The following is a 27,209-nucleotide window of genomic DNA, read 5'->3' on the forward strand; positions in this document are numbered from 1 at the left end:
AGACGAAGCTCGTTTGAAAAATTCTTTGAAAGAAACAAAGTATGACGTCCTGTCGTCATTTATCTATAGGAGGTTCTATGCGAAACAAAGACTGAGAATATGAGACTGAAAGAATCTCTAATGAACACAGAAAACAGAGTGGAAAAATATTATTCACGAAATGAGTTTTTAGTACCGAACTACGCCGGAAACATATTTCCCACAATTGGGTGAGACACGCAAGTCCGACTTTAATTTGTGTTCCTCGTCTATATTACTATGAACGGCATACGCAAGTTGCACTTGCGTTTGTGATATTTATGGCATAATAATAATAATAATAATAATAATAATAATTTTGTTTGACAAACTCAATTGGGACTTGCGTTTTTTTTACCAGAGACACAAGTCCTAAACGAGTTTCTCCTTTTTTGTCCATGTTTTAAAAGTTGTCTATTTTTGTCCACTCCTCACAAAATCTGTCCATTCTATTCATCTGCCTCTTGGATCCTAATATCACAATAATTGATTTCAAGAAATATTTATACAATTTACACAAATACATGAGAATATCTCGCATAAAATATATCTTAAATATATAATTTTGTAAGTAGTGATAGATTATATGGACGTTCAATTGACTCAATAATAAAAACAGTAAATTGTTTGATTGACTGATTGAGCCAGCTGATTGGTGGATAAAATAAACCGATAAGAAAGCTTACCTCTGAAGGGCTACTAGGATAATTAGGAGTTGCAAGTTGCAAACGTCGTTTGATAGGACAGCCAAAAAGACCGACCAAGTGAATACCTCATTCCTCCAACTCGAACTCATCAAATGGACCCACTTGTCGAGGGTTATTATGACTTAGTCTAACTCATTGTAATATAAATAATTTAGTCATCAATTCTATTAAGGGGATCATATCATACTCACTTCTACTTTTTGTAATAATCAGTGGGAGTACTCTGATTTATTATGGACCGATCAACTAGAAATTGCATATCAATTGTCAATAATAAATGTAATGACATTTTGTTTACTAAAAAAATGTCAATTGTTCTTTGAAAAGCATTTAGAATATATATATATATATATATATATATATATATATATATATATATATATATATATATAAAATACTTGTTAAATTATTTTAAAAATATTTAATTTTTACTATACACTATTATTTGCGTAAAATCAATAAATTATTTTAAAAATGCCACATACAAATTTTTGTTTGAGTACTACTCACTCTGTTACAATGTAATATTTGCCTCTGAGGCTCGAACTCACTTCCATCATCCATATGTGAGTGTAAATCGGAACATCGAGTGTCACTAGACGACAAGATCTTTAGCTTATTTTTTTTAGATACAATAAATTATTTCAAAATATGTTATAAAAGAGTTTCACATTTATGTCGCTTGATTATAAGGTTTTGGTAAGTGTTTGTCATTCTCTTTATTTGGTAAGCATGGATTAGGAAGCAGGACAGTTGAGTAAGAGGAGTTGATATTGTCCTTTTTTTTACTTACTTTTTCTATTTATATACCAACCAAGGATTGTTTATTTTATAAAAAATTTTACACTTTTTTTTGTCTAAAATTTAATTTGTTGTTTGATTCACTGTATATAAATACACATTTTAAAATGGGGAACATTTATATGTTTATACTCTTTGTTGTACATAGATCGGATATAGACCTTGCGTAGGATGAAATTAAAAGTACAATTTGTGGTTTAAAAAAAAGTAATATTATGTATACTTTAACATTTTATTTTATTTTTATTACTTACATATTTTTTTAAAAAAATGTGTATTACTTATGTGACATCCTATTGTTAATTTAAGTGAGTCCAAACTTTTATTCATTTAGTGTTTTTCTATCCAAAAAAAACACATCTATATATTTAAATACATTTATTATTATTTTATTTTAAGAAAATGATAATGATTCGAAGGATACTACTATACAAATAAATGTAAATAGTCATGTTAGTTTGGCTTCAAAAATGCATCTCGTTTATAACACTACTAAATTGACTATTTGTATATTTGATTACTGAGTTTTTATTTTTTTAAAAGTGACTCGTATGAAACTCGACAATTTATTATTAGTGAATATATATAAAGATTAGTTTTGACCAAAGAGAACCTCGACAATCACAATTAACTCATCACCATCAAAACTAGTCTAGTGCATGCAAGTCTTACTAATTGCCATCCATCACAATTACCAATCAGGAGGGGATCAGATTACATTAACTCATCGATCTAATAGAAGAAAGCTCATAGTAGGGTATTAGTAGCTTTGTGTGTTTTTTTTTTTTTTTTTGGTACAATTAGTAGCTCTATTTGAATTTACAATGATGTGGTTCAAAATAATAACTTAGGGTTTCACCAACTTCCGCGTGTAGACTTCAATGAGATTCAAAATAAGACCACGAACGAACACATATATAATTTTTACACAACTTCGCTTCACCTATGCCCTCATAGCAACCCAGCAAAATAAGTATGAACCAAAAATTAAGTTAGACTACGTTTAAAAACATAAAAAACAACTTTTGAAAGTCATTTTTTAATAGTGTTTAGCTATCAAATAAAAATAAAATCAACCCAAAACACACATTCTAATTAAAGGGGAGAAATCATATGTTTTAGCAAAAAAAAAAAAAAAAAGTCTTACAAAATTTGTACCTAGAAAATATTTTTGCATGTTTCTCAATAGTTTTCTAACAAAATTCATTCACACTACTCAAACTCTAAACATTTAGTCAAATTGTAAGAGATATGTGTCATCTCATCTACAACTATCAAAATTAATTCTCAAGACTCAAACTTTAGACATTTAATTAAACTGGAAGAGATATGTGTTATCTCATCTGATCTATCCATCGGTCACATACTAGATCAAAGCATGCATTATTTTTTAAATGTGAAACCACCAAATGAAAAAGTCATAATCAAGGAGGGGCAGATAAACCGATTGCATGAGGTAGAAGCTGACTTGGTATCTAATCCAAGTTTCCAAATCAGTGAGGGGAAGCAAATTAAGAGGATATATATGGGTGGAAATCGATTAGGTCAATTTCCAACACCTAGCTCATTTCTTTATGTTGAAGTGATAGATCAGATGTGGAGTTTGGTGAATGTTGAATTGGTAGAATATTGAAAGTCAAGATCAATTTGCCATTTTACACGGTTGCCAATTCCACTAGGCAAACATTCTTTCCCTTTACAAACGTTTGTGACGATGCTTATGGAAAGCGTTGCCATTCTACGTTGCTGCCTTTGTTGTTTATGGATGGCCAACTCCTTATTGTATCGGATCAACATGTTTATCACTTAGTTGTATTATTATACAAAATTTAATTAATAAGAATTGTTATTTAAGCATGACATTGCAAAATGGTGACGGAAAGAATATAGTGTTTTAAAATAATGTGTTTCAATTTCGTATGTGTATTTGTATATATAGAGTAATATTGCTTACATTTTTAATGAATGATATTGTAAATTATACTAGGGCTATGTTTGGCAAACCTAGCTGAAAAGTAGCTGAAAACTGAAAAGCTATAAGCTCGAAGCTGAAATCTGAAGAGCTGTTAAGCTAGATGTTATAATTACAAGTGTTTGGTAAAATTAGCTTTTTGATAAGCTGATAAATGTAAAAAAACTAAAAATGACATCTTCGTACAATTTAAATAGGTTTGTTTATATATTAAAATACAAAATAATGAAATCAATATATTTTAATAAAATATAAAGTAATAACATATATTTGAAATCATATAAAGTAAAACAAAATGTTTATAATTCATAAAATTAGTTCATACAAAAATCAATGTTCAAACACAAATGTTAAATTGAAATTACAACCAAACATATTGAAGAGAAAAAGTCAAAAAAGTTTTAATTGGAAAGGGTAAATGATGTTATTTCTTTAAAATAATAAGGTTAAAGATGGAAAAAAAGGTAGGAAGCTATTAGCTTATTTTGAAACGCTACCTTAGATAGCATTCAAAAATAATCTCTTATTTTAAGCTACTAGCTTATTTTAGGAACATTACCAAACAGAGCTTATAGCTTATTAGTAGCTTAAAATAAGCTATAAGCTCTTAAATAAGCTTTGCCAAACAGAGCCTAGGAGTAGATGTTATATTTGCATTACGAAAAAAGATAGAGATGATATGCATATAGATAGTAATAGGTATGCCTTTATTGTGGATATTGATGTAATATATACGGGCAATACAACTACGAGATACGGTGCTAAGGTCGTTTCCGATTACGGTCTCTATACCTAGTATGGTTGTTGATTTAAGTTAGGGAGCTCGAGACACGTGACAATGGGTCGTAGGTTCCTGAGCATATCCTTAGCCCCCCCCCCCCCATCAGTAATAAATGCGGTATTTATAGGGAAGAGGAGGGAGCAGGTTCTGGTCCTGCTACATGTATGACACATGGAACCCATGCATGGGTTCAGGCTAGGAAGTGACGATTACTAGAGTATCTACATACGCTGCCCTCTAGCAAATTGGAAGCTCGGTAGGAGATATGGTCGGGAGGGCGATCGTGAGGGATCAGCAAAGGTTGGTCCGAGCTCCTCACACGTAGTGGGCCTGTTTCCGACCATCATTCACGCATAGGTATTGGGGAATAATCTCCATTAGATATAGTAGATGAGGGTCGAGACAGCGGTAGACACGAAGTGGTTGAATAGCTCTTATTCAATTACAATAATAAACCTAATACTATACAAATTATTTTTTATTTTTTTATCAAACAAATAGGTAGACCGCAAATTAAAGAACAACTCACTAAGTGTTATCCCTCACCATGCGAGCACTTGTGGCTCGCATCTTATTGTTGAGGACAATCTCCTCAACACTGGGGGAAGGATCTCAAACTCCTCCCAAGCTCTTCTCTGGTGGCCGGATTCCAAAGGTTACCAATCTATCAGCAGCGTGATAGGTTTAGGTCAACTATTTATCCTGATTTCTTCAATGCAGTGGACTTGATTAATAAATGTATCAACCATGCTTTATAATTTTATATTAATTAAAAAATTTCATACAATATGACTTATTTTGACTGATTAAATATGAAATGAATATAACAAATAGTTAATGAAATCTATAATTAATGTCACATGAAATCATGTACATAAATCCAAAATGTCAATGTGAAGTTAGTGAACAAAAGAACAAGACAGTGTAAAGGGGAAGTCAAAGCGGATCTCAAGGCAAATCAGGGCGGTCACGGGAAGCGCGTGGCATAGTCTATGGAAGACGGTGACAGCGCGTGCGAGATTGGGCGTGGGATTAGGGACCTGTGAATAGAAGTGGCAAGGCCGTAGAGATATTTGGTGCGGGCCCCATGTTCACTAAAACGGAAAGGGGCCCACGCGCTTTGAATCTTTGGGGCTAAACATGATGGAACTGCGCAGATTACGGATGCACTATCTCACTTCTCATTTCTCTTCAGTTGATACAATGATACCCCATGCCTCTTTTTCTTTGTTTTTATTTATTTATTTTTAATTGACAAAACATTTTAAAAATTAGAAATTCAAATTCAAATTTTCAAATGTGAGGTACAGTAAAAATAATGAAACTAACTTCAATTATGGAGCATTGCATAATGCTGTATAAACAAATTGAAAAATGCACAACATATACTACATATACAAATTCTCAACCTACTGAAGCAAGCTGAGGCTCAAACTCACTCTCATCATCGATGTGAGAGTGTAAACCAAGACACCGGGTGCCACTAGACCACAAGGTCTTTAGCCGGTACCGCTTTTGATTGTTATATAATTATATTGCAGGTTTGTCCCAGTTTCTTTGTATTGATTTTGGTGGATTAATAAAATGGTTGGGTTTCCATTAAAAAAATGTCACATGGCAAAAAAATCACATTAAAACCCACCACCATTAAGGTTGCTCTTAACCTCCATTAAAATTCTAATAGTAGGTTAAAAAAAAGTGCAATTGACTCATTTAAGAGGTTAACACTAAGCAAATGCTAACAATGTAAATTAGTACTGAGTTGGACTCCAAATATATTTTTGTTGGTTTGTTTGTTTTTTGTTTTTTTATTTTAAGAATTGACACTAATTTGACATTTGATATAGTGTTAATTTATAGTATGAGATTTAGTACGGAGGTAATATTTTTACATAATACAACACAATATTTTTACATAAAATTTTGAAAATTAAATATTATGTGTCTTTTTTAATTAAATCAAGTCCAACATCACTATATTGTTTTTTTTTTTTTTTGAAGAACATCACTATATTGTTGTGTTGTATATTTACATGATATCTACTATACTAATAAGAGCCAAAGAGATTTAGGGCTAAAATGGGTAGAAAAAATGGCGGTCAAATTATTTAATCAAATGGATGGTTCAGATTGTTTAAACTTATATTTTTTCTTGAGATTTCTTAATTTATCCTTAATTATATGATTATCCGCTAAGTTTTCCGTTAAATATTATCTTCTCCGTTAATATTCCGTTAACTTTTAACTTACCCATTAATTTCTATAAGAAATGTCTTAGGTTCGAACCCCATCTTAATCAAATTTGACATAATTAAGTTCCTCACTCTATTTTACTCTTATTAAATTAAATAAATTAGTAGCTACAACAAAAAATGATACATATGTATTCTTTAATTTAGAATTATGTGTCTACAATACATTTATTTGAAAAAATTATTCATTATCAAAAAATTAAATTAAATAAAAGAAATAATTTCATTAGTTATATTGTCTTTATTTTCTCTCATGCAAAGATTATTTACATTCAAATTTATCAATTGATATTCATTACATTATCAATTATCTTATTTTTACAATATCTTGTAATTAAATATCAAAGTTATAATACAAAATAATGTTATATATTTATTTACCAAGTATTTTATTAATACCATGAAAAAAAATTAAAAAAAAAATAATTTGAAGCTAATTATATTAACTACTTGGAGATTGGTTGACAAAGAGAATACACAAATAACCCAACAAATTAAAGCGGAATCACTCTATTTTACTCTTATTAAATTAAATAAATTAGTAGTTACAACAAAAAATGATATACATGTGAATTTTTTTAATTTAGAATTATGTGTTTACAATGTCTTTATTTAAAAAAAATATTCATTATCAATAAATTAAATAAGAAAAATAATTTCATTAGTTATATTGTCTTTATTTTCTCTAATTCAAAGATTATGTACATTCAAATTCATCAATTGGTATTCATTACATTGTTCATTATGTTCTTTTTACACTCGATTTTACAAAGTTGCAAACATTTATTTTAGTGACAATTATAATGAATTTTCTATATTATATTAGATTCATATACTTTGAGTTACATATTTAAATAAAAAAATTCAACATTCAATTACCTATATATAAACTTCTCCTATATAATCTTGCATTGATATAATTTCAAATATTATTTAAATATAAACATTGGGCATTAACCCATTCGCGCAATGCGCGTGCAAAACTAGTACTTTTATAAAAATGAAATTTTGATAAAAATTTGTGGTGGAGGAGTTGGTGTACTTTTTGGCAGAGATAAAGTTGGAGGTTTTTAATAATTGATGGGAAATTGTTTTGTGCAGTAACTGTCCAGTGGTTGAAGTCTTGAAGACATGATAGATGAAGAGAATGACTTCTCCTTCCTGGTGAAGTTATCCGACAACTCCCAATCGAGTTAGTCAAATAATTCGTTTTATAATCACAAAATTTTAAGTTTGTAATCTCTGTGTAGGAATTTTTTACTGTCCTTCTTAGTTTGAGTTGATTAGCTATAGATAACTTGAATTGATTTATCTTTGTGTGGTTATTTATTGGCTAAAGTCATAGTTTCACCTAAAACAGATTTTCGAGTAGTTGCTGAGACTCTTCCGTAAATCAAAGTTATTTATGAACATATTAATGTGTGGATGTCAATTTAACAAGGAATGATGGTTGTGATTGAACCCAAGCTTTAGCAAAATTTTATCAATTGATGATGGGAATAATTGCTAATGGCTGTAATGAATGTTGGGCAGTGGCTTAATTTTGATGGGTCTTATGTTACTTGTTCTTGGGCCAGCTAGGTTTGGGTGTATTCCAATTTCCAACATATAATAGTCATTATTTAAATGTCGTGTTTTGAATGATTGACTAAATGTTCAATGAGACAAGAGACAAGAGACAAGTTAAACTATCACTATAACTCATAAAAGACACCAATAAAGGCAAATTGTACCATGGACCATGTCTATTTTACACTGTGTATCCTGATCCAAAAATAATCATAAGATTTTGTACATGCAATTAATCATTTTTATACATGTAAACAAATTAAAAACACATATTAGCTCTGGTTTATGGTATAACAATTGATCAGCAAAGGAATAACTCTAATTGTTATACCATGGACTAGAGTTCATATTGTTTTGTGAACTCTGATACAAAAATTTTATACCTTCAGTTAACAAATTTTTTTGTACATATAAACAAATAACTTAATAATTGTTGCACATAATATAATAACTATAAGTACAGAAACCATCAACTGCAAACACAAAATGTGACAACTACATATATTGAATTTTAAGGTTATTTTTTTATCAGAGTCTACAATGTAAAGTAAACCATAATTTGCTAGAATAACTCTAATTAAGTTTTTTTTTTTTTTTTTTTTTTTTTTTGCCAAGGACCTTGTAGTCCAGTGGCATCAAACTCTTCCTTTTATATGGGAGGTTGAGAAAGTAGTTATGAACAGATACTGCATTGTAAACTTTAATAGGTTGAGAAAGTAGTTATGAACAGATACTACATTGTAATAGAGTCAGTAGTATTCAAATTTTTATTTTTTTTGAAAATAATAACTCTAATTAAGTTAGTTAAATTGTTGATTAACAATTACAGCCTACAAAGTTACAAGTTTAAATTCTAACACGAGTGACGACCTTTTTGAAGGAAATTTATTTAATGCACACTCTTAGATAGTGACTGATTATACCAACATATCATGAATAGAAGATGAAGCAGAGATACACCTTTGAGTGAACTGGTTTTTCTCATTAAATTAGAGCTTATATTAACAAAAAAATGGAAGCATATTACAGTACAAAATTTTGTCACTAAGATAGACAATGCTGGAGAGAATTCAAAAAACTGAATTTTCTCCCTCTTAACATTTTTGTTTTGGGTCCCCAAACTTCAGGGATGATGACTTTCCTAGTTTCCTTCTTCAAGGCTCTTGAGTGTGCACCCTGCTATGCAGTTCCAGCATCTCTTGATGATTCGGATCGACCGAGAGAGCGGCCCGACAGTCGCGCAGCGCGCCCATAACGTCGCCAATGTGCTCGTGAAATGCAGCGCGAAGGTGTAGGAGGTGAAGGTCGGCTTTGAATGCAATCGCCTTCGTTAGTTCTGCAATGGCTTCCTTCTCCTTTCGGTTGTCCATCAAGACTGCGAATAGCAGTCAGATTAGTACAGGCGGGGTGGGAGTTTGGCTGCTCCCGAGCATAATATATGCAAATAATAAATGTGTATCTAATCTCGCTATCATCTTAGTCTTTTTTTTGGGTGACGAGGGAAACCCAGGCCAATTCCCGATAGTGTTCACTATGTAAACCCTGAACCAACCTAAGGTGTCCAAAACTAACCGGTTCAAACCAAGAAAGGCAATAGATCGCTCCCACAAAGAGTCGAACTTGAAACTTTATGGTTACCAAATCAACAACCTGACCAACTTGGCCGGGATTGTCCCCAGCTTAGTCTTTTAGTTCAGAGGGAACCAGCCTAAGGTGTCCATAACTAACCGGTTCAAACCAAGAAGGCCAATAGATCGCTCCAACTGAGAGTCGAACTTGAAACTTTGTGGTTACCAAATCAACAGTCTGACCAACTTAGTCAGGGTTGTCCCCAGATTAGTCTTTTAGTTCAGAGGGAACACGTTCTTCAATTCAATTGGTGAATGGGAAATGGAACATAGGAAGGGAATACAATTCTTACCTGCAGCTCTGTATCTGTATGGGTAAACCCGCAAAGGATCTAACCGAGTGACCATCTCGAGATCTGCCTTCGTGAGGTCCCTATCGCAGTACTCAGATCTCTTCTCGTAGGCAGACGCATTGTTCTTGGCCTTCTCAATCAGTTTGGTCATCTCGTTGTAGGCAGCCATCTTCTCATTTCTCAGGAAGTGTACACGGGCGAGGCCTTGGTGAGCTCGGGTATGTCGAATTTTGAGGGCATTGATGTAGCAATCAGCTGCAGCGTCTAGATTTTCACAGTCAACATAGACACTACCAAGATTGTTTAGCGCCTATCCCAAGTTCAACCGAGAAATAGGATTAGAAAACGTTATAACTACGAGCATTGCAAATAACCGAGTGAAACACACAAGGCAGACAAGTAAAATATCGACATTCACTACTGCAACGGGGCACAGAAGAATCATACCTGACCTTTCCGAAGCCTATCCGAAGGGCACCTCAAAGCTTCTTCTAGAAGTGATATAACGGTTGATGAACAAGATGGATCGAGGCTAGAATCAGCCAATGCATATGCTTTCAGGAAAAACGCTTCGAAAGATCTCTTGATGTTTATAGATTCCTCGGCTTTCCTTAGGCCTTCTTCACAATGGCCAGTATCATATAAGATCCAGCCCTCGTAAACTAGGCGTTCGTGTTCAGTAGATGCATGTTGGCGAGCTAGCTGTAAACTCCGCATCGCTGCTTCTGGACAATTCAATCTGATAAAAGCAAAAAACAGTTTAATAAACGAATTCGTCGTTATTACTAATGCCAGTAGTTGAAAACCCGAGAAGCATAAGCTACTCCCCTAAATCCCTAATTACCTAAGTAACAGTAGAGATTGTCTGAAGTAGAGAACCCCTTTCGGGGAATCAGATTCGAGCATCTGATATATCACCGAGAGGGATCCAATGTCATCGACTGAGGACCACCGCTCGTATAATTGCAGCCAACAGTCGGCTTCTGTCCAGTTCTCGACATGCTCTCTCACGAGCGTGCGGAGTTGCAAAGCTGCAACCCGTCCTTCAAACATCCTATACTCCGGGCTAAGAGTTAAGATTGCTTGAACATCACATATGGCTGATTGGTAGTCTTCGATAGTGAGGTAGAAACAAAACCGGAGTTCCAAACACTCCAACGCTAGTTTGAACCCGAGGACCCGGTTAATTTCTGCAAGGGCAGCTTGAGCATTTTGCTTTCTCATGAAAGATGCAGCCCGATACATGTATGGGTAAGTCAGAGTGGGGTCCAGTTCTGTAGCTCGCTCGAGATCTTCCCACTTCATGTCTCCTTCGCAATATAACGACCGCTCTTGGTGCATCCACCCGAGGGGATTCAAGGAAGAAATGATAGAACTGAGTTTCTCGTACGACCACATTTTATGACCCTTAATGTGACTTATTCTAGCCAAACCAACAACAGAATAAGTATGGCCTGAATGTAATGCGGCCTCGAAGTGAACTTCAGCCTCGTCGTGTTCTTTTCTAAGGAATCTAACGCATCCCAGTTGATGATAAGCCACCATTTTCTGCTGGCTGTTTTCTGCCGAGTCGACCAACTGCTCCAAGAAAAGAGCAGCCGTGTCGGACCTCGGGTCTAGGCTCATTGCAACTTCACTTAGCAAGCAATAAAGTGAAAACGCAGTCGGACCGATCATAATTGACCTTTGTTGCCTGTTAGCCTTGCTAAACAGCTCGACTACCTGACTATCATTCAGAGAGTCGGGGAGTTCACGGAGGATGACCTGCAAACACGATGCAGCAAGGACGGGGGAATTCTCTTGAAGGGCACATTCCATGAGTTCCACGGCATCCTGTCGAGAAGAAACCAGAGAAGCAAGTCTCCTATCACAAGCATCCTTGAGACTCTCGCAACAAAATTTGTTGGCAAATACCAACATTTCTAACAGAAGATTCGAGGATACTTCGTCCAGCGTGCCCGTGAGGCTAAAATTACTTATCAGCCTCATAGCCAAGGGGGAAATGTTGTTTTCAGACAAATCTATTTCGTCACAAAACGATTCTTTAAAACACCCATTAAGCATTGCTCGGAAAGGAGCTGAAAGGCTAGCGATCTTGTGCCTGTCGCACACGATTTTGTCGTGCTCAATTTGAAAAGTAACAGTACTCGAAACAGAATCCTCGAATGCAACCGAAGATGCAGGAGGAGACTTGAAGAATTCCACGGGAGGTATCTCAGAAGCTACGTCTATCACCCCAAACTCCTTCGCGCATTTACCACAAGACTCGAGCAAGTCGGAAATGAACTCTTCACCTTGCTTCTCATACTTCAACCACGCCCCAAACACGAGCTTATCATACACCGTTTCAGCTTTCAAAAAAGCAGAACGGAGGCTTCTCCGCATCAACTTCACTTCCCCGAGACCCTTAAACACCTGAAACTGCAGCAGATATAGATTTGACCTTTTGTCCGGGGAGCACGACTCGAGTTCTTCATGTATTTGGGACAAAACCTCTACATAGTCAACGGGTTTAAAGTACGGTAGAATTGGAGGCTCAGGCACCTTAATCAGAGAGTCCCTGACAAACAACACAGAATTATTTCAATTACTCATTTATTATTCAACATTCCAGACATCTAAAGACTGATACAACAATGAAAACAAAGAACTTCAAAGCTAAAGCTTGCTTACATAGAAGAAGGCGACCGAGAGGCGAATTTGGCAAGTTTGCCCCTCTCAACTTGCAGCCATGACTGTGGATTGATGGCTTTCACCTGACTTTCCCTACATGACTCTGAAGGGAAGAAAGTCCTCATGGGACATAACAGATGAAGCAATTCCCAGATCTCCACAGCAACCAGATGGTGTCTATCCAACCATAAATTACTGAAATTGGAAAGAACAAGAAAGAAAACCCCCAAAATAGCAACTCTTCTCTACACACTCACAACCCTAATTTAACCACTGTTCTAGTGTTCTACCCCCACCAAGCTTCTAAAGGATCAAGATCCAATTTTTTTAAGGCCAAGCTAAAATTCCCTATCTGGGTTCATCAGAAAACATACAAGCTACAGCAAATAGGCCCTGGAATTGCTACTATTCTGGCCAAAGATCAAAGCTTTAGCAATAAAACCCAGAAAGGTCAAAGACCCACCAAAGATCACCAAGATCTCCACCAGAAACACAGCTAAAACCACCTCAACACCAACCAAATCTCCTGAGAACAAAAGCCAGAAACTGAAAGAGCAAACAGGGCAGCCCACTAACCTTGCTTGGGATGTGAATGGAGGGCTCAAACCCAGGTGATATACCAAACCAAACCCACCAATTTGTCTGGTTCCAATTTGGAAATCAAAGCTGAGAGCGTGGTATCAGTTAGGGGGAATCTAACGGAATATAATCCAGCTTGCACTTTCTTCTGTTTGGTAAAAGGGAAAGTTTTTCCTTTCCTCTTTATCTCTCTTTTTTTCGAAACTGTTAATTTTTTTTTTTTCTCCTCTCCCTTTTCTTTTCTATTATTCCTCCACAGTTCCACTTTCCTTTTCCTTCCGTTGGAGACCATAAAATAAACTGCTACAGCTCGTTGAGCCCAAGAAATGGCAGCAACACCAAACAATATCACTGAAAAAGTAAAAGATTGCATAAATTCTCTTTGACCACTTATAAATTAATTAAACAAAATTATAAATTAAAACATTAACTTTTAAATTAAAAAAAAAACCATTATCTTAATTAAACCCATAAGAGAGTACTTTGATCACCGTTGACGTTCTTCTCAACAAAAATAAGATTAGTTTCATTATATGATTTAATCGTCTTATCCACAACCAAAAAAAAAAAAGTTTCGTGATTAAATAGAAATCAAATACAATAACAAATTTAATTTACCAAAAAAAAAAAAACTTCAAGAATAATGCAATGACCTAAATAAAATAAAAATTTTCAACTATTCGTACATGTCACGAGTTTGATTTTTACCAACATCCTTTTAATTGAGTAGATTATAAAGGGATTTTTTAGTGTAATTTATTTTTTACGTGTAGTTTGTGAACTATTACGTGCACACCCTTAAATAGTAGAAGTGTGTTTTCATTGTTATTAAAAAAAAATTGAAGGTTATAATTAAATAATTTTGAGAATATTATTGTAATAAATAAATTTAAAATGGGCATTTTTCTTGTTTTAATTGAGCTAATAGTATGAGCACTTTCAGTGAAGATAAAGCTTTGTAGTGGGTAAAAGGCTAAGCTCAAAGTTACTTGCCACGAGTGGTTGTGGAGGTTTATGGCGTCACCAATCTTTCCCCCGCCCGTGGCCACCGGCAACGGTGGTTGCGGTAGTTATCGTGGCTAACGCAATATAAATATATAATGATGTCAATTATGTGAACTAACTAGTGTTCATTAATTGTATTAATTTAATTTGGGTGTGGTGGCCGGAGTGAAAGAGACTCATTTATCATCAGTTGTCCCATTTATAAATATGCTTGCAATTTAGTGAATGAATTAGTCACTGTATCTGAAGATGAAAATCCTGTTTTGCACTAACAAAAATTAATTGTATTAATTCTTAAAATACATAAATATTTTAATTTTACATAATCACGAAGGATAATAGATTTTGATGAATTATAATTGGGATCAACTTTGAATTTGTTAAGTGGATGAAGGAATGTGCGGTACCCTTCAAAAGTTTGCATTGAATTCACTAGAGTGCAAATAAGAAACTCACAAAATAATAAGAGATTTGTATTTTATGTGATTATAACAAACTAAGTGGAGCTTTTAATTTTCTTTTTAACAGAAGCATTCAACATACTCATGGCCTTAGGTGAATCGAGTAGTCTTCAATAGAGTTTTATTAAATTTTGATAAATAATTGTCTTAATATTTCATGGTAGATAAAGATATTAATATTAAAAAATTTTAACTTTTAAAATCTCAATATTTCTTCTTTAATCTATTTCAATTCCTAATATAATGTAATCGATTAGATGATGATATTCAAATGAGGAGCTATGATGTGTCCAACCCATAACTGCAGCATTATGTTGGATGGATAACAAACATTTCGTCAATTCCCAAGATTCACATCTTCTACTTATCCAACAATCTCTACAACATTCCTTCATATTGTGCCGGTGCCGGTGCCACGTTCTCCTCAATACTCTCATATAGCCTCTCCAAAGTCTCGTCTACGCTTTTGCTTATTTTCTACTTCTCTAGTCTTTGAAAACCACCCAAAAAAAGAAAAAAGGAAATTGGCTACACTTGAATACTCTATTTTTAACGAAAACTTTGGACCGACACAATATAACCTTTGATTTGATTTATGAATTAATAATAATAGATTTTGTATTCAATAATATTGAATTAATTAATATAAATTGTTGGAATGATAAGAAAACACATAAATATAGAAAATGGTCACATGCATGCCACCATTAAGAAATCGACAACAGGGGCCTTCATGGCCTCTCTCAGTTGGTATAGACAGGAACAGGAAATACTCTTTTTTTTTTTGTTTATTATTAATTGCACATTTTTGCATTCCATTATTCGATTTAAAAACTATGACGGTATAGATAGATGTTAAACAGGTAATACTTAAACAATATTTTTTAATTCATTAAAATCAATTATATACTCACTTAACGTGTTAAAAATAAATTAAAATATGATGAAGTAATTGAGACGAATCAAAATGAAGTTAATCACAAGTTAGTTGAGTAAGTCAACTCTCTTTGTTTTGTTATACAAAAGTTCAACAATTCACATTACAATTTAATAAACTATATTATAAACCAAATACTCCGTAATATATTACTCCGTAGTACCAAGTATGAATAAAAGTTGAAATCAGTAAAACAACCTTTACTCAAGAGAAAAACTTAACATAGAACTCTTTTATAGTTTTATATAACACACATTTTACAAATGTTAAAAACTTCCAACTTAGCAATTGCATTAACCATTTGCTTACAAACTGTCCCAAACTACTGGGCTAATTTCGTATAAGTGAGTTAAACACCCAGTTAATCATAGTGTGAGAGTAAGCTGGCCAATGGAGTCAAAGGAGGGTGATATAAGAGAGTTAAAGTGGTTATGATTAGCAAAGTTCTTGCATAACCAACAACATATACAACTAGACCTACATAGCATCGTTTAGAATTAAAGGGCGAAGTAGAATGTCCAGATGCCAGGGGGGTTTCCAAGTTAGTAGGAAGATCCAACAGAAACTGGCAAGTGGCAACAACAGCCCTGGACAAAGCAAATGATACTACTACTACAGAAACGTGGGGAAAACACGCCATTCCAACTCAAGCCTGAGTGGCACGACCGTGAGGCAACTGGCCGAGATGTTTTGTGTTTCATTTATCCCACATACCTTAATACAGATTAATTAGTATTCAAAACGAATACTCCGAGGAATTTTTCTTACACCTATCCGCATCTCTGGTCATTTTAGAATCAACCGTCTAGCTGAACAAAAAAGGAGGTTGCATCCACGGTTATTATGGCATGAAGAAATAGACTAGAAATGAAGTGTCCTAGGTCAACCTTCCATAATACGTTCTCTGTTATCTGAAAAGCAAAGAAAATAATAATAATAAGTTATCAGGTCCATTTTTCAAAGGATTAATATACTGATAGGGACCACTCACTCTCTTAAAGCTAAAAGCACTAATTTATTCTTTGTGGGGAGATGGGGATGGTGGCACCATGATACAAATGTCATGTATTATTAAAAAATACACAAGTGGCATGAATCTCCTGTAAGGCCAGCAGTCATTTCTAGAGGATAAGGTAAGAAAGGGAAGGAAGAAGATATATACACACACACACACACACACACTACAGCGCATCTAGTAAGAATTCCTATCAGAACAGATTACTTTTGGCACAGATGCTATAGCATATCATAAAGCAAGAAAATGATAGATGGCATAGGTGCATCATTTTTCACCCCTCAAACTGTCAACTCTAGCAAATCCCTCCTTTTTATACTATTCTTGATGCATAAAATATAAAAGGGGTTAAGATTGGGCTGGGATTCTGGGAACTTGATTCCAAAAGGTTTCAATGTAGCATTTCCTTGGAATTTAGGTCATTCTCTTACCCAACATATACATTGAAATTTTGTTTGCTTATGTTTGTGCGAGGGGAAAAAGCAATGCCAGTAAGAACAATAATAATAATAATGCATTATTGAAAAACTACTCTTGCAATTATCCATTACTGGTATGTGAAAGCCACTTGCCAAGTTTTTAGTGAATGGGGTTTACTTGGGATCTGTTTGGAGGCAAAACAGCATGTTTACTAAAACCAGCATAAAGATTGGCATTTCATAATTATTAACTGTTGAGCCATCAATCAATGCAGGGAAAAGAAAGTTTAAATAGGGGTGGAAGAGCGATAGTTGTGCTAACCTGATTGCTCATTGGTACTATGATTTTGCATTTGATGTTTCAAGTAGATGTCCAACCCAGGTGGTGAAGTCATTACTACCTTCCTCTTGTTCTTGAACCTACCTAACAGAGATGTGAGAGGTTAAAAAATAAGAAAAATAACTATGTTTCTTGCTACTTTCTCTACATAAAAGCAGCTTAGTGAGCAAAACCTGTCCTTCCGCTTCTCAAGGTATCTTTGTACTGATGCTTTCCTACTCCCTGAGCCTTCGACTGCTTTGAAAGATTATATCATAAAAATGTAACATAAGAAAGAGTAGTCTACAACACTTTGAGGCCATAAATCTACATAGTGTCTCCTACAATTTGACTATATTGAACTTTGACATACAGCCTTACACCGAAAATATAAACCCTTTCCGCACTCATAAAGAAGAGCAATGTGAAGAAAGTCTTATTGCCCTTCTTCACTTCAGGATATTGTCAATGCAATTAATATTATTGAAACCTAACATGGAGAATTTCCATCAGTACACAAATAAAAGATTTAACATACAAGGAACAACACAAGATGGACAACAGGAAATAAAGCCAAGCAACTAACCTAGCTGGAAAGCCATCTTAAGCAATACACTCAGCATGTCTTATGTCAACATATTCAAAACTCAAGGCAAAAGGGGAGTAGGAGTGCAAAGTTGGCTCACCACTTGAATGGTTTATAAAATGTCACAGTGAAGGAAAATCACCTAGATGGAAGAAACTTTTAGAGCAGGCATAGGCATGTGGAGGGAACAACACTGCTAGGTAAAAACTTCTTCTGCACTGACTCAAGCAAAGGATCAAATGATTCGATGGGAAAAAAAAAGGGGTCCAGGACAAAGGAAGTGATAAAAAAGATATGAAGAATATCCAGAATGGAGAGGATGAAACCTAGTCATGAGAAGTAGAGTTGAAACATGCAGTGAATTCAAATTTGATGGTGCTAGGGGATCAGACATTCCATATATCCCATAAAACAATAAAAAGATCTGATCCGTCAAATAAAATTGCTACTGTTGTAATGAATACAAGGAGCAGCATTGTGCAAACTTTACCAGGATTATCTTCATAAAATGGACTGTTGTGATTGTTGTCTTCCACGTGTACTCGAAAGTTGTCACTTTTTTTCACTGTAAAAGCTTGAGTTAATATCTTTTGGTAATATATAAAATTAAACAGTTCAGCACATTTTATTGTAAATATCAATGGGGAGCCAAGGAAAAAATTCTTCCAATTTGGAGTGGGGTTTCTAACTATCTACAACCCATATTAAAGGAGGAATTGATCATTGAACTTGTAAGTTAAACCAAATGGTCTTTCATCCCACTTGCAACACCCTACCCCACCACCACCACAAGTCCAAGACAATGAAAATTTGTAGTGTCCATAGAAAATGTCCAGAACAAAAACTCTATTTTTAAATACAATAACATTACCTGTTTGCATTGGTGGCAAGAACACTACTGCAGAGTCTTGGCCTACTTCAACATTTGCAGTTTGTAAGTGGGAAACTGAATGCCGTGCTGGACAGTCAGGAGGCACATGGAATGGGCTTCCAGCAAGATGCATGATTGCTTGTACCTATAAGTACATGAGTTGATTGTATCAGGAAATGAATTTGTTTTATAGTACATCTACAATGATTCGGTGTATTTCAAATTTGAAGAAGCTTCAATACCTTATCAGTGGGCACATCATCATAGACATTCACCTGGCCACAATAGAATATTGTCATTTGCCCTACCAGAATATCTGCTGAATCAGCAAGTCTGTGAAGTGAAGCCATTAACATAAGTGATCAGTTTAATCATTAGTGACATAAGTCTTCAGAAGAAGTTTCAGTCACCAAATATTCAACAAATATCCTATTGTAGTGCATAAATTCCAAGCAGGCTTTAGATGCCATATTTAAAATCATAATGTTCTGGTGTACATTGAGAAGGTGCTTTGACTGCTTTCAGACACATGAGAAGATACAACATATACAATACATACCAGATTGGGATGTAGGTTTCTGATCATGGAGAACAATAGCAAAATAGCATCTCATTGAGGACATAGAAAATTCAGAAATTTGGTTTGACTTTAATATGCAGATATAAGCAACATGGATAGTGGATACCTTGTGATTATCTTGCGTGAAAAACTCAGGCAGGATTGATTGTTAATGAAGATATATACTCACCATATTTCACAGTTTCACATGTTATGAAGCAAAGTATTCTAACTGGTGATTCATGCAAAATGATAAAAAGCTTGCTAAAAGCTGGAAAAAAAAAAAAAAGTGTTCATTGTTCGTCGGACAAAACATGTAACTGCATGTGATATCAACACCTTTATAATGCATGGCCATCTCCAACACAGCAATCACTATAGGGTGATAGTTCTATGCACACCACACACCATGCTCTCAAGGATGGCACTAAAATATTAACACAATCCATAAAGTGCAAGCATTAGAGTGTGTCAAGAATAGTGCAAGAAATGTAATGAGTGTTTCATGGAAATGCATACAAATCTCCATCTGACATGCAACACACTAAGTTTCATGCACTAAAACTCTGAAGCTTGACACATCAGATTAGTGAAAAGTCAAAAACTATTAAAGGCTGGGCAAAGGTAATTCTATGTTGCTATAATAGTCAATAGTAAACCTGGCCTTTCATATTCTGACCTACTAGAATGAGAATTAGTGCAAAAGGTAAATGCAAGTAAAGCACACCACACACTAGAAAACACAATGTAAGAGTCACTCCATTCTAGATTCCTATTAGTGTTTTTTTAGTTTTTTTTTTCTTTTAAAAACTGTCTTATATACATATACAGTCGGAAAGAGAAAAAGAAGGTTAACCTAGATGGAGCTGAATTGTTGACAGCAGCTGCTGCTGGAGGGGGCGGTGGATCACCGGAGAGATTAGGCTTCTCCGGATCTTTTCTACGATTCCCTGTTGCTTCTTCGGCGGCAGATTCAGAAATTTCTGCATCGGCAACAGTTCCTTTTGGGACCTGCTTTGCTTTTACAAATCAGCAGAATAATAAACTATGCATTTCTTCGTTCACAATATTAAATTAATAGCTGACAGACTTTTTTTTTTGTTTTTTAACCACCAGAAAACAATTAAAAATGATAATTAAAAAAATGCTGAGAATGATTGAAACGCACACGGGCCGCATTATTATTATTGGTGGTATTGGAGCGAGGAATGTACAGCTTCTTGCTAGTGCCGGCATCAGAATCCGGCGACGGTTCAAGCAGCGCCTTCAGCGATATCACTTGCTGAATCGCCTGCGATTTGTTCCACGATGGCCGTCTCATACCTGTACGGATATTCTCCGCACGATTACAGTAATCAACATCTGAATTTTTTTATATTAAAGGAGGAAGAGGGAGAAGAGGCACCTTTCTCTTTGAGGTAACGGCGGCAGTCTTCCCGAGTGAGCTGAGAAATGTCGTCTTCAGTGAGCTGGTGTAGAGGCTTGTCAAGAGGCGACTTCGCGGCCGCCTCTCCCGGCGGCATGACGTCAGATTCCGGCATCAATTTTGAGTGGGAAGCAGCGGAGGACGGTTTGTTTGGAGTGAGTCCAACAGCGAGTTCAGAGGAGAGTGAGCGAGTTGAGTGAGCAAAGGCTTTGTTTTTTTTACCCACTGGAGTGGGCTTTTCAAGTTTAGGGGGAATTGGCCGCGGCGTCACCGTTTGTTTTTTTCGGGGGTGTGGGGGCGCTCAAACCTGCAACCCCACGTTGCCACGTAATTACACTGCACATTATTGCGCACTCGTCCCTACTCCATTTTAATATTACTCGCAAAGTTACCCTTTTTTATGTAAATTATTTATTGCTCTCATAAACACACCATGTACTTCCATAATACCTTTTTGAGAAAAATTACGAATAAATCATGCAATATAGCAATTAAGTCACTAAATTCAAAATTATTTCAAGATTATCTACGAACTCAAAAAAAAAAATAGCAATTAACATTTTTAACTAGTAAACTTCTTATTTTTGTTTACTAGATTGTCATGTGTTTTTTTTATCCAATCTGAAAGGAATCTGCCAATTAGCCACACCTCATCACCCAAATATATTCCTAACCTCTGCCATTTCTGCAACCTCATGTCCTCACCGACCTTCCACATGCGACGACGCAGAGATCTCAATTCCAAGATGGTCTTAAAAAATGTTCATCATGATGCATGCAGAGTTGATTTTTTTGTTGATTCCGACGTTGCATGCAAAAGTCCGGTGATGACGTGATTTTAAAAAATCAACTCCTGAATCAATTGTTTTAAATTTCAATTGGTTTTAAAAAAATGTTCATCATGAAGCTGAGTTTTTGTCGAAAAATCACCTGAAATTGAAACAAGAGCTTCCGACAAAAATTTCCGACGAACTACCCAAAGCTTTTCACCAAAACCTCTGTTAGCATACGGAGAGACCCGAGGTTAGCCATAGATGAAGAAAAGACAGAAATAACAACTCTTCGGCAGCCTGCCGACGATAAGCAAGCCAGAGCTCACCACCTCTTAGCACCCGGTTCCTTAGAGTTCGAGGAAGACAGCCATCAATGGTGAGGCTAGCTACCGGAGACGAAATCCATAACATGAAAAAGTAAACCCGATGCAAGTCAAGGTCAGGATAGAATTGGTAGAGAAAGTATAACGTGAGTTGATGGTGGGGTAGATCTCCTTATCCATCTGACCCATTGTCACCCCTAGTTAGTTGGTATAATCTATTAAGTAGTGACTACTTATTAGTAGTAAAAACATATGACCAAACCTTATATAAAAACATCTTACGTGAAAATATATATAAAATATTACTTTTTAATTAAAATATATTTTTATTTTTATGTATCTATAAAAATTATTACGTAGTATATTTTACATTGAAAAAGAAATTACACATAGGTAAAATGGCCTTATATCAAACTTATCCATGTCGGATGGGTAATTTAGCAGTCGAAGTACAAAACTGATCGGGCCACGCGCGAGTAAACGACTAGATGTTGCAAACTTGCGGGAGTGGCAAATTATTGCGTGGACCAAAAATAAAAAGTACATTATTTTTATATTGAAGGTACATTATTTTTGTACTGTAGGTACATTATTTTAAGATACATTATTTTTGTATTGAAGGTTCAATACAAAAATAATGTACTTTTTATTTTTGATCCACACAGCTGTGTGCTTGAGTATCATGGGCCTAATAGGCAAAAGTGTCCATATGAATTTGATTCACAACTACAAATATGGGCCCGTAAATGGTGATGGTGCAACCGCTACACCACTCAACCGTTACGTTTTCCGGCAAATTATGTTATAGACTTGGGTCTATTTTATAAGGTGGGTTAGGTTTATGTTCATAATTTTATATCTAATATACAAAATTATATTATTCAATATTTACAATTTGTAAATTTTATATTCACAATTTTGTTATATAGATTCAAAAATTGTGTTATACTGTTAAATTTAAAGTTATGAAATTGTAAATATAGAATTATGAAATTGTAAATATAAAGTTCTAAAATTATGAACATGGACCTGGGTTCATGGCATAACAACCGACGTTTTTCTTCAATTGTTATACCATGGACTAGTGTTCATATTGCATTGTAAATTATGATACGAAAATTGTGTACTTTCAGTTAACATATTATGTATCTACAATTAATAATTTATGTATATGTAAACAAATAACTTGATAATTGTTGACGCATAATAGGATAGCTATAGGTACATAAACAATTAATTACAAGTACAAAATGTGTCAACAACCGATACAGAATATGAAAGTTATTTTTTGACCAGGGTCTACAATGCAAGATAGACCTTGGTCCACACAGATGTGTGGGCCATAATTAAAAAGTATATTTTAATATACTAAAAGTATATTATTTTATATACTATCAATACATTCCGCACGCAAATAATGTACTTTTAGTATATTAAAAATATATTTTATAATCATGATCCACACAACTGAACATGTGGATCATGGTCCATATAAAAATTTTCCCCTTTTAGCCATCACCACAACTTTGCTATGAGCGACTTATTGAATTATTAGTCGATTCGGTCAGCTATGAACAACATAAGCTGATTAATCACTTTATAATTTTTTTTTTGCCAATAACAATAACAAGATAAATGTGATGTTTAGTAAATAGCTGTTAACTTATTGTGTTAGTGAGTTTGATTAGTTGATAGCATTAGCTAATTGTATAAAAATATTTTGTAATTAATTGTTAACTGATAGATGACTACATTTTGAATTTTAACATTTTGGAACAATAAGCTAATTAACCAAACACTCATAATCTCATATTGATTGTTTAACCAAGTCAAACAACTAATAATGGTTAAATAAACAAAAAATAATTATATTATCAAACACGGTCAAAATATAAATAGTATATTGGTTCATACAACTTTAGCTCACTAGTTCAATATGTAGTATTTGAAAAAAAGAATAGAAGAGTGTTGAAATTTGGAGGCAATCATATTTAAATTAATCACGATGTTAATTTGATAATCATAAGATTCAAAATTTAACTCTTATTAAGAGCAACTTATTAAATTATTAGCCAATTCAATCCATTGTAAACAACATAAATTGATTAATTTCATTATACTTTTCACCAATTACAATCACAAAATAAAATATATCTAGTACACACCATTAAATAATTATTACTATCTTCATAACTTTAAAAAAAAAAAAAAAAAAAAAAAAAAAAAAAGATGGAATTTATGCTTCTTGAAGTATTTAACCAGACAAGTCTAGAACGTTTAGGGACGCGAGAACCCACCTTCAGTCCAGCCTGTCTGCCACGTGTCAATGCATTGCACACGCGTGACTCGACGAATCACGAAGTTTCTTCTCCCCTGCAAGTTGCAACTAACCGCTCCCTGTAAACTCGTATATATTCGTTTTTTCCCTTAGCGTTCACTCATAGCAAAGCAAGTAAACAACGAAACCAAGCGATCGGAGAGTACTGTTAGCGCATTTTCTGAACGGAGGCGAGATGTGGAACCAACCTTACCGGAAATCTGACGTGGAGGCCGGAGGGCGGCAGCTGTATCCCACGATGCTGGAGAATCCGCAACTCCGGTGGTCATTCATTCGCAAGGTGTACTCGATTGTGAGTTTCCAACTCCTCCTCACCGTCGCAGTTGCTTCCGTCGTTGTCACTGTTCACCCTATCAAACACTTCTTTGCATCCACCGGAGCTGGCTTGGCTGTCTATATTGTTCTCATCATCACTCCATTCATCGGTATGCTCCTTCAGTTTCTCTTCCGTCATTATTGTGGTGTTGATTTTTGCAATTTGTTCCTCAATTTCTATTATCGTTTCTGTTTAAATGAATCAATTTGACTAAATTAATTTAAAAACTGTAAATATAAACTTGTTAATATTGTATATCTATATACAATGTATGGAATGCGGAGTATAATTTGTTTAAGGAATTACACTTGCACTATTTTAAGAAATATGTAAATTAAAGTGCATTTGCATAAAGCAAAACTGGATCGGATAAAGCTTTTAGTATAGATTTTTTACTTTTTATTTTGGTTTACATTTCACTCTTGTATTTAATCTTAAATATAGTAGAATTTTCATGACATTTGTTATTATGTGTATTTAAATAATTTTTTTTTTGTTTTGTTATTTACTTCTCCATATGTTTAAAACTGTGAATTTAATTATAAATTAATTAATGGTACGTTTGCTGCAGTGTTGTGCCCTTTGTATTACTATCACCAGAGGCATCCCTACAACTACTTCCTGCTCGGCATTTTCACAGTTGCTATTTCCTTTGCCGTGGGATTGACTTGTGCATTCACCAAAGGCAAGCATTTCAATTTTATTTCTTACTCTTGTTTTTATTTTTTGTTCTTCAAGTAAAGTTCTCTTTGTTGTTGGATGATATGATGTTGCTGGAGTTCCTTGGCGTGCATGCTGTTATATTACTCCAAATTTTGGATAAGATATATTCTTTTCTTGTGGTCAATGGACAATGGTGATTCCTTGATTTCGTTCTATTTCACCCATGAGAGCGATATTTTGCATTCATACATGTCACTATTTAAGGGGGGAACAAAAACGTTTTAGAGGGACCTTCAATGAAAATATATGTCACTATTAGTGCATTTAAGAAAAAAAACGTTTTGGAGGGACATCCCATGAAAGAAATATTATTCAATAAATACATATACATTTTATATCATACAAAAACTTGTGTGAGACCATATCACGAGTCTTAATTCGTAAGAAGGGTCAGGTCAACATAATTTGAGTCATAGTTACTGTTATGACTTTTGAGTTGGTCTTTGGTTGGTTTTTATGACCCAAATTACGTTGATTCCACCTGTCTCACGGATTGAGACCTGTAAGATGGTCTTGCACAAGTGTGACCCTTTATATTTTTACACAAACATATATACTCTCTGTATTATACAGACTTGAAGAAACCAGTTGGGAATATTTACGCATACTAACACAATATATAATTAATGACAGTTGACAGTTGTGGTTGGATGCATATGCCTTTTGGTGATAACAATTCTGCATTTCTGCACTCATTAAAAGCACATAATAAAGAGATGCAATAAGCACATGTTGCACTACCAAAATTACTGATATCTTTTCAAACTGGTGGATCTTGATTCTTGGGTGGTGCTCCAGTGATCTCACATCTTTTTTGAGTTGGTGGAATTTTATTTTTGGGGTCTTAAGAATTTTTTGATACAAAATAGGGCTAAAATAAGGTATTTAGGTTACATTTAATGGGTCAATAAGTTATTATTGGATGTAGTAAATGTGCACGATGACAAGGCAATCACTGAATCACATCGCATATGCCATATAGCCCAGGTTGCATCAAGGTGAGATGGTTTAATTGATTTAGACATTTGGTCTATATTTTTGCTTTTAGAGGTGCCCAGGTGTTGTGACTGTTTTCTTGCTTTATGCACGTAGTATTCGGTTAACTCTTGCTGTTGCAAGCTTAACCAGTCATTCCAGTCAACCTAGTCTTTCAAGGATATTGATCTGTTGGCTGAATGCTTGGGAACAGGGAGAATAATCTTGGAATCAGCTGTATTGACTGCAGCTGTTGTGATTTCTCTTACTTTATATACATTCTGGGCTGCAAAGAGAGGTCACGACTTCAATTTCCTTGGACCATTCTTGTTTGGTGCGGTTATGGTGCTGATGTTGTTTGCCCTGATTCAGGTAACTTGACTTCATCTTTCACATTTGCATTTAGCTTTTCAATTTAACAGAAGTTGATCCAATTTATTGTGCCATTCTCAGATATTTTTTCCTCTTGGAAGGATCTCCCTAATGATCTATGGGGGTTTGGCATCACTCATATTTTGTGGGTACATCATATACGACACTGATAACCTCATCAAGCGCTATAGTTATGATGAATACATATGGGCTTCTGTTTCCCTGTATCTAGACGTCATCAACCTCTTCCTATCCCTCCTCACACTTCTTAGAGCTGCTGATAGTTGACTCTTCCTATCCCTCCTGACACTTCATAGAGTTAGAGCTGCTGATAGTTGAAAAGACTACGTATTGTACGCACTCTTTTCTTCCCTTCATAAATCTTTGTTCAGTTTTACTATCTCATGGAAATAGATAAGAAGTGTGTGATTCATTGTATATGATGCAAAGTAAATACCATCCGGCCTGTTATTTCATATACCTTGTGCAGTTGCCATTTATCCTACATTGTGTTTTCT

The 27,209-nt window shown here is 34.6% G+C and overlaps 3 protein-coding genes across 6 annotated transcripts; 1 reads left to right on the top strand and 2 right to left on the bottom strand.

Annotated features, from left to right (window-relative positions):
- Window positions 1-9,061: 9,061 nt before the first annotated feature.
- Window positions 9,062-13,552, bottom strand: LOC116004436 (ETO1-like protein 1). The gene is made up of 5 exons (XM_031244489.1): window positions 12,695-13,552; window positions 10,866-12,581; window positions 10,469-10,760; window positions 10,022-10,331; window positions 9,062-9,475 (listed from the first exon to the last, which is right to left on the bottom strand). Exons 1-5 carry the CDS (start codon window positions 12,817-12,819, stop codon window positions 9,255-9,257), a joined length of 2,664 nt encoding a protein of 887 aa, XP_031100349.1. The 5' UTR covers window positions 12,820-13,552; the 3' UTR covers window positions 9,062-9,254.
- Window positions 13,553-15,896: 2,344 nt separating this feature from the next.
- Window positions 15,897-21,126, bottom strand: LOC116004192 (protein TIFY 4B-like). 4 transcript variants are annotated; one of them, XM_031244140.1, is made up of 9 exons: window positions 20,851-21,120; window positions 20,614-20,768; window positions 20,302-20,456; window positions 19,129-19,219; window positions 18,887-19,031; window positions 18,506-18,580; window positions 17,624-17,687; window positions 17,433-17,530; window positions 15,897-16,587 (listed from the first exon to the last, which is right to left on the bottom strand). In XM_031244140.1, the coding sequence occupies exons 1-9, from the start codon at window positions 20,984-20,986 to the stop codon at window positions 16,559-16,561; spliced, it is 948 nt and encodes a 315-aa protein (XP_031100000.1). In that variant the 5' UTR covers window positions 20,987-21,120; the 3' UTR covers window positions 15,897-16,558. The 4 variants fall into 4 exon arrangements, with proteins under 4 accessions (XP_031100000.1, XP_031100001.1, XP_031100002.1 ...); XM_031244141.1 differs by having other exon boundaries at window positions 17,624-17,684; window positions 20,851-21,116; XM_031244142.1 differs by lacking the exon at window positions 15,897-16,587 and having other exon boundaries at window positions 17,456-17,534; window positions 20,851-21,126.
- A 3,273-nt stretch (window positions 21,127-24,399) lies between these two features.
- Window positions 24,400-27,169, top strand: LOC116004897 (protein LIFEGUARD 4-like). The gene is made up of 4 exons (XM_031245097.1): window positions 24,400-24,730; window positions 25,193-25,306; window positions 26,534-26,691; window positions 26,773-27,169. The coding sequence occupies exons 1-4, from the start codon at window positions 24,481-24,483 to the stop codon at window positions 26,977-26,979; spliced, it is 729 nt and encodes a 242-aa protein (XP_031100957.1). The 5' UTR covers window positions 24,400-24,480; the 3' UTR covers window positions 26,980-27,169.
- The last annotated feature ends 40 nt before the right edge of the window (window positions 27,170-27,209 follow it).

This window comes from Ipomoea triloba, chromosome 14, assembly GCF_003576645.1.
Source record: "Ipomoea triloba cultivar NCNSP0323 chromosome 14, ASM357664v1".
Taxonomy (NCBI): domain Eukaryota; kingdom Viridiplantae; phylum Streptophyta; class Magnoliopsida; order Solanales; family Convolvulaceae; genus Ipomoea; species Ipomoea triloba.

What these genes read in the sequence shown, in the direction of transcription:
- LOC116004436 (XM_031244489.1), bottom strand. Translation starts at nt 12,819, where the DNA reads ATGAGGACTTTCTTCCCTTCAGAGTCATGTAGGGAAAGTCAGGTGAAA. An exon ending in CAATCTCTACTGTTACTTAG is followed by an intron (nt 10,761 to 10,865) that starts GTAATTAGGGAT and finishes TGCTTTTATCAG; the next exon opens with ATTGAATTGTCCAGAAGCAG. An exon ending in ATAGGCTTCGGAAAGGTCAG is followed by an intron (nt 10,332 to 10,468) that starts GTATGATTCTTC and finishes AACTTGGGATAG; the next exon opens with GCGCTAAACAATCTTGGTAG.
- LOC116004192 (XM_031244140.1), bottom strand. Translation starts at nt 20,986, where the DNA reads ATGCCGGAATCTGACGTCATGCCGCCGGGAGAGGCGGCCGCGAAGTCG. An exon ending in ATGATGTGCCCACTGATAAG is followed by an intron (nt 19,032 to 19,128) that starts GTATTGAAGCTT and finishes ATGTACTTATAG; the next exon opens with GTACAAGCAATCATGCATCT. An exon ending in CTTGCCACCAATGCAAACAG is followed by an intron (nt 18,581 to 18,886) that starts GTAATGTTATTG and finishes AAGCTTTTACAG; the next exon opens with TGAAAAAAAGTGACAACTTT.
- LOC116004897 (XM_031245097.1), top strand. Translation starts at nt 24,481, where the DNA reads ATGTGGAACCAACCTTACCGGAAATCTGACGTGGAGGCCGGAGGGCGG. An exon ending in GACTTGTGCATTCACCAAAG is followed by an intron (nt 25,307 to 26,533) that starts GCAAGCATTTCA and finishes GCTTGGGAACAG; the next exon opens with GGAGAATAATCTTGGAATCA. An exon ending in TGTTGTTTGCCCTGATTCAG is followed by an intron (nt 26,692 to 26,772) that starts GTAACTTGACTT and finishes TGCCATTCTCAG; the next exon opens with ATATTTTTTCCTCTTGGAAG.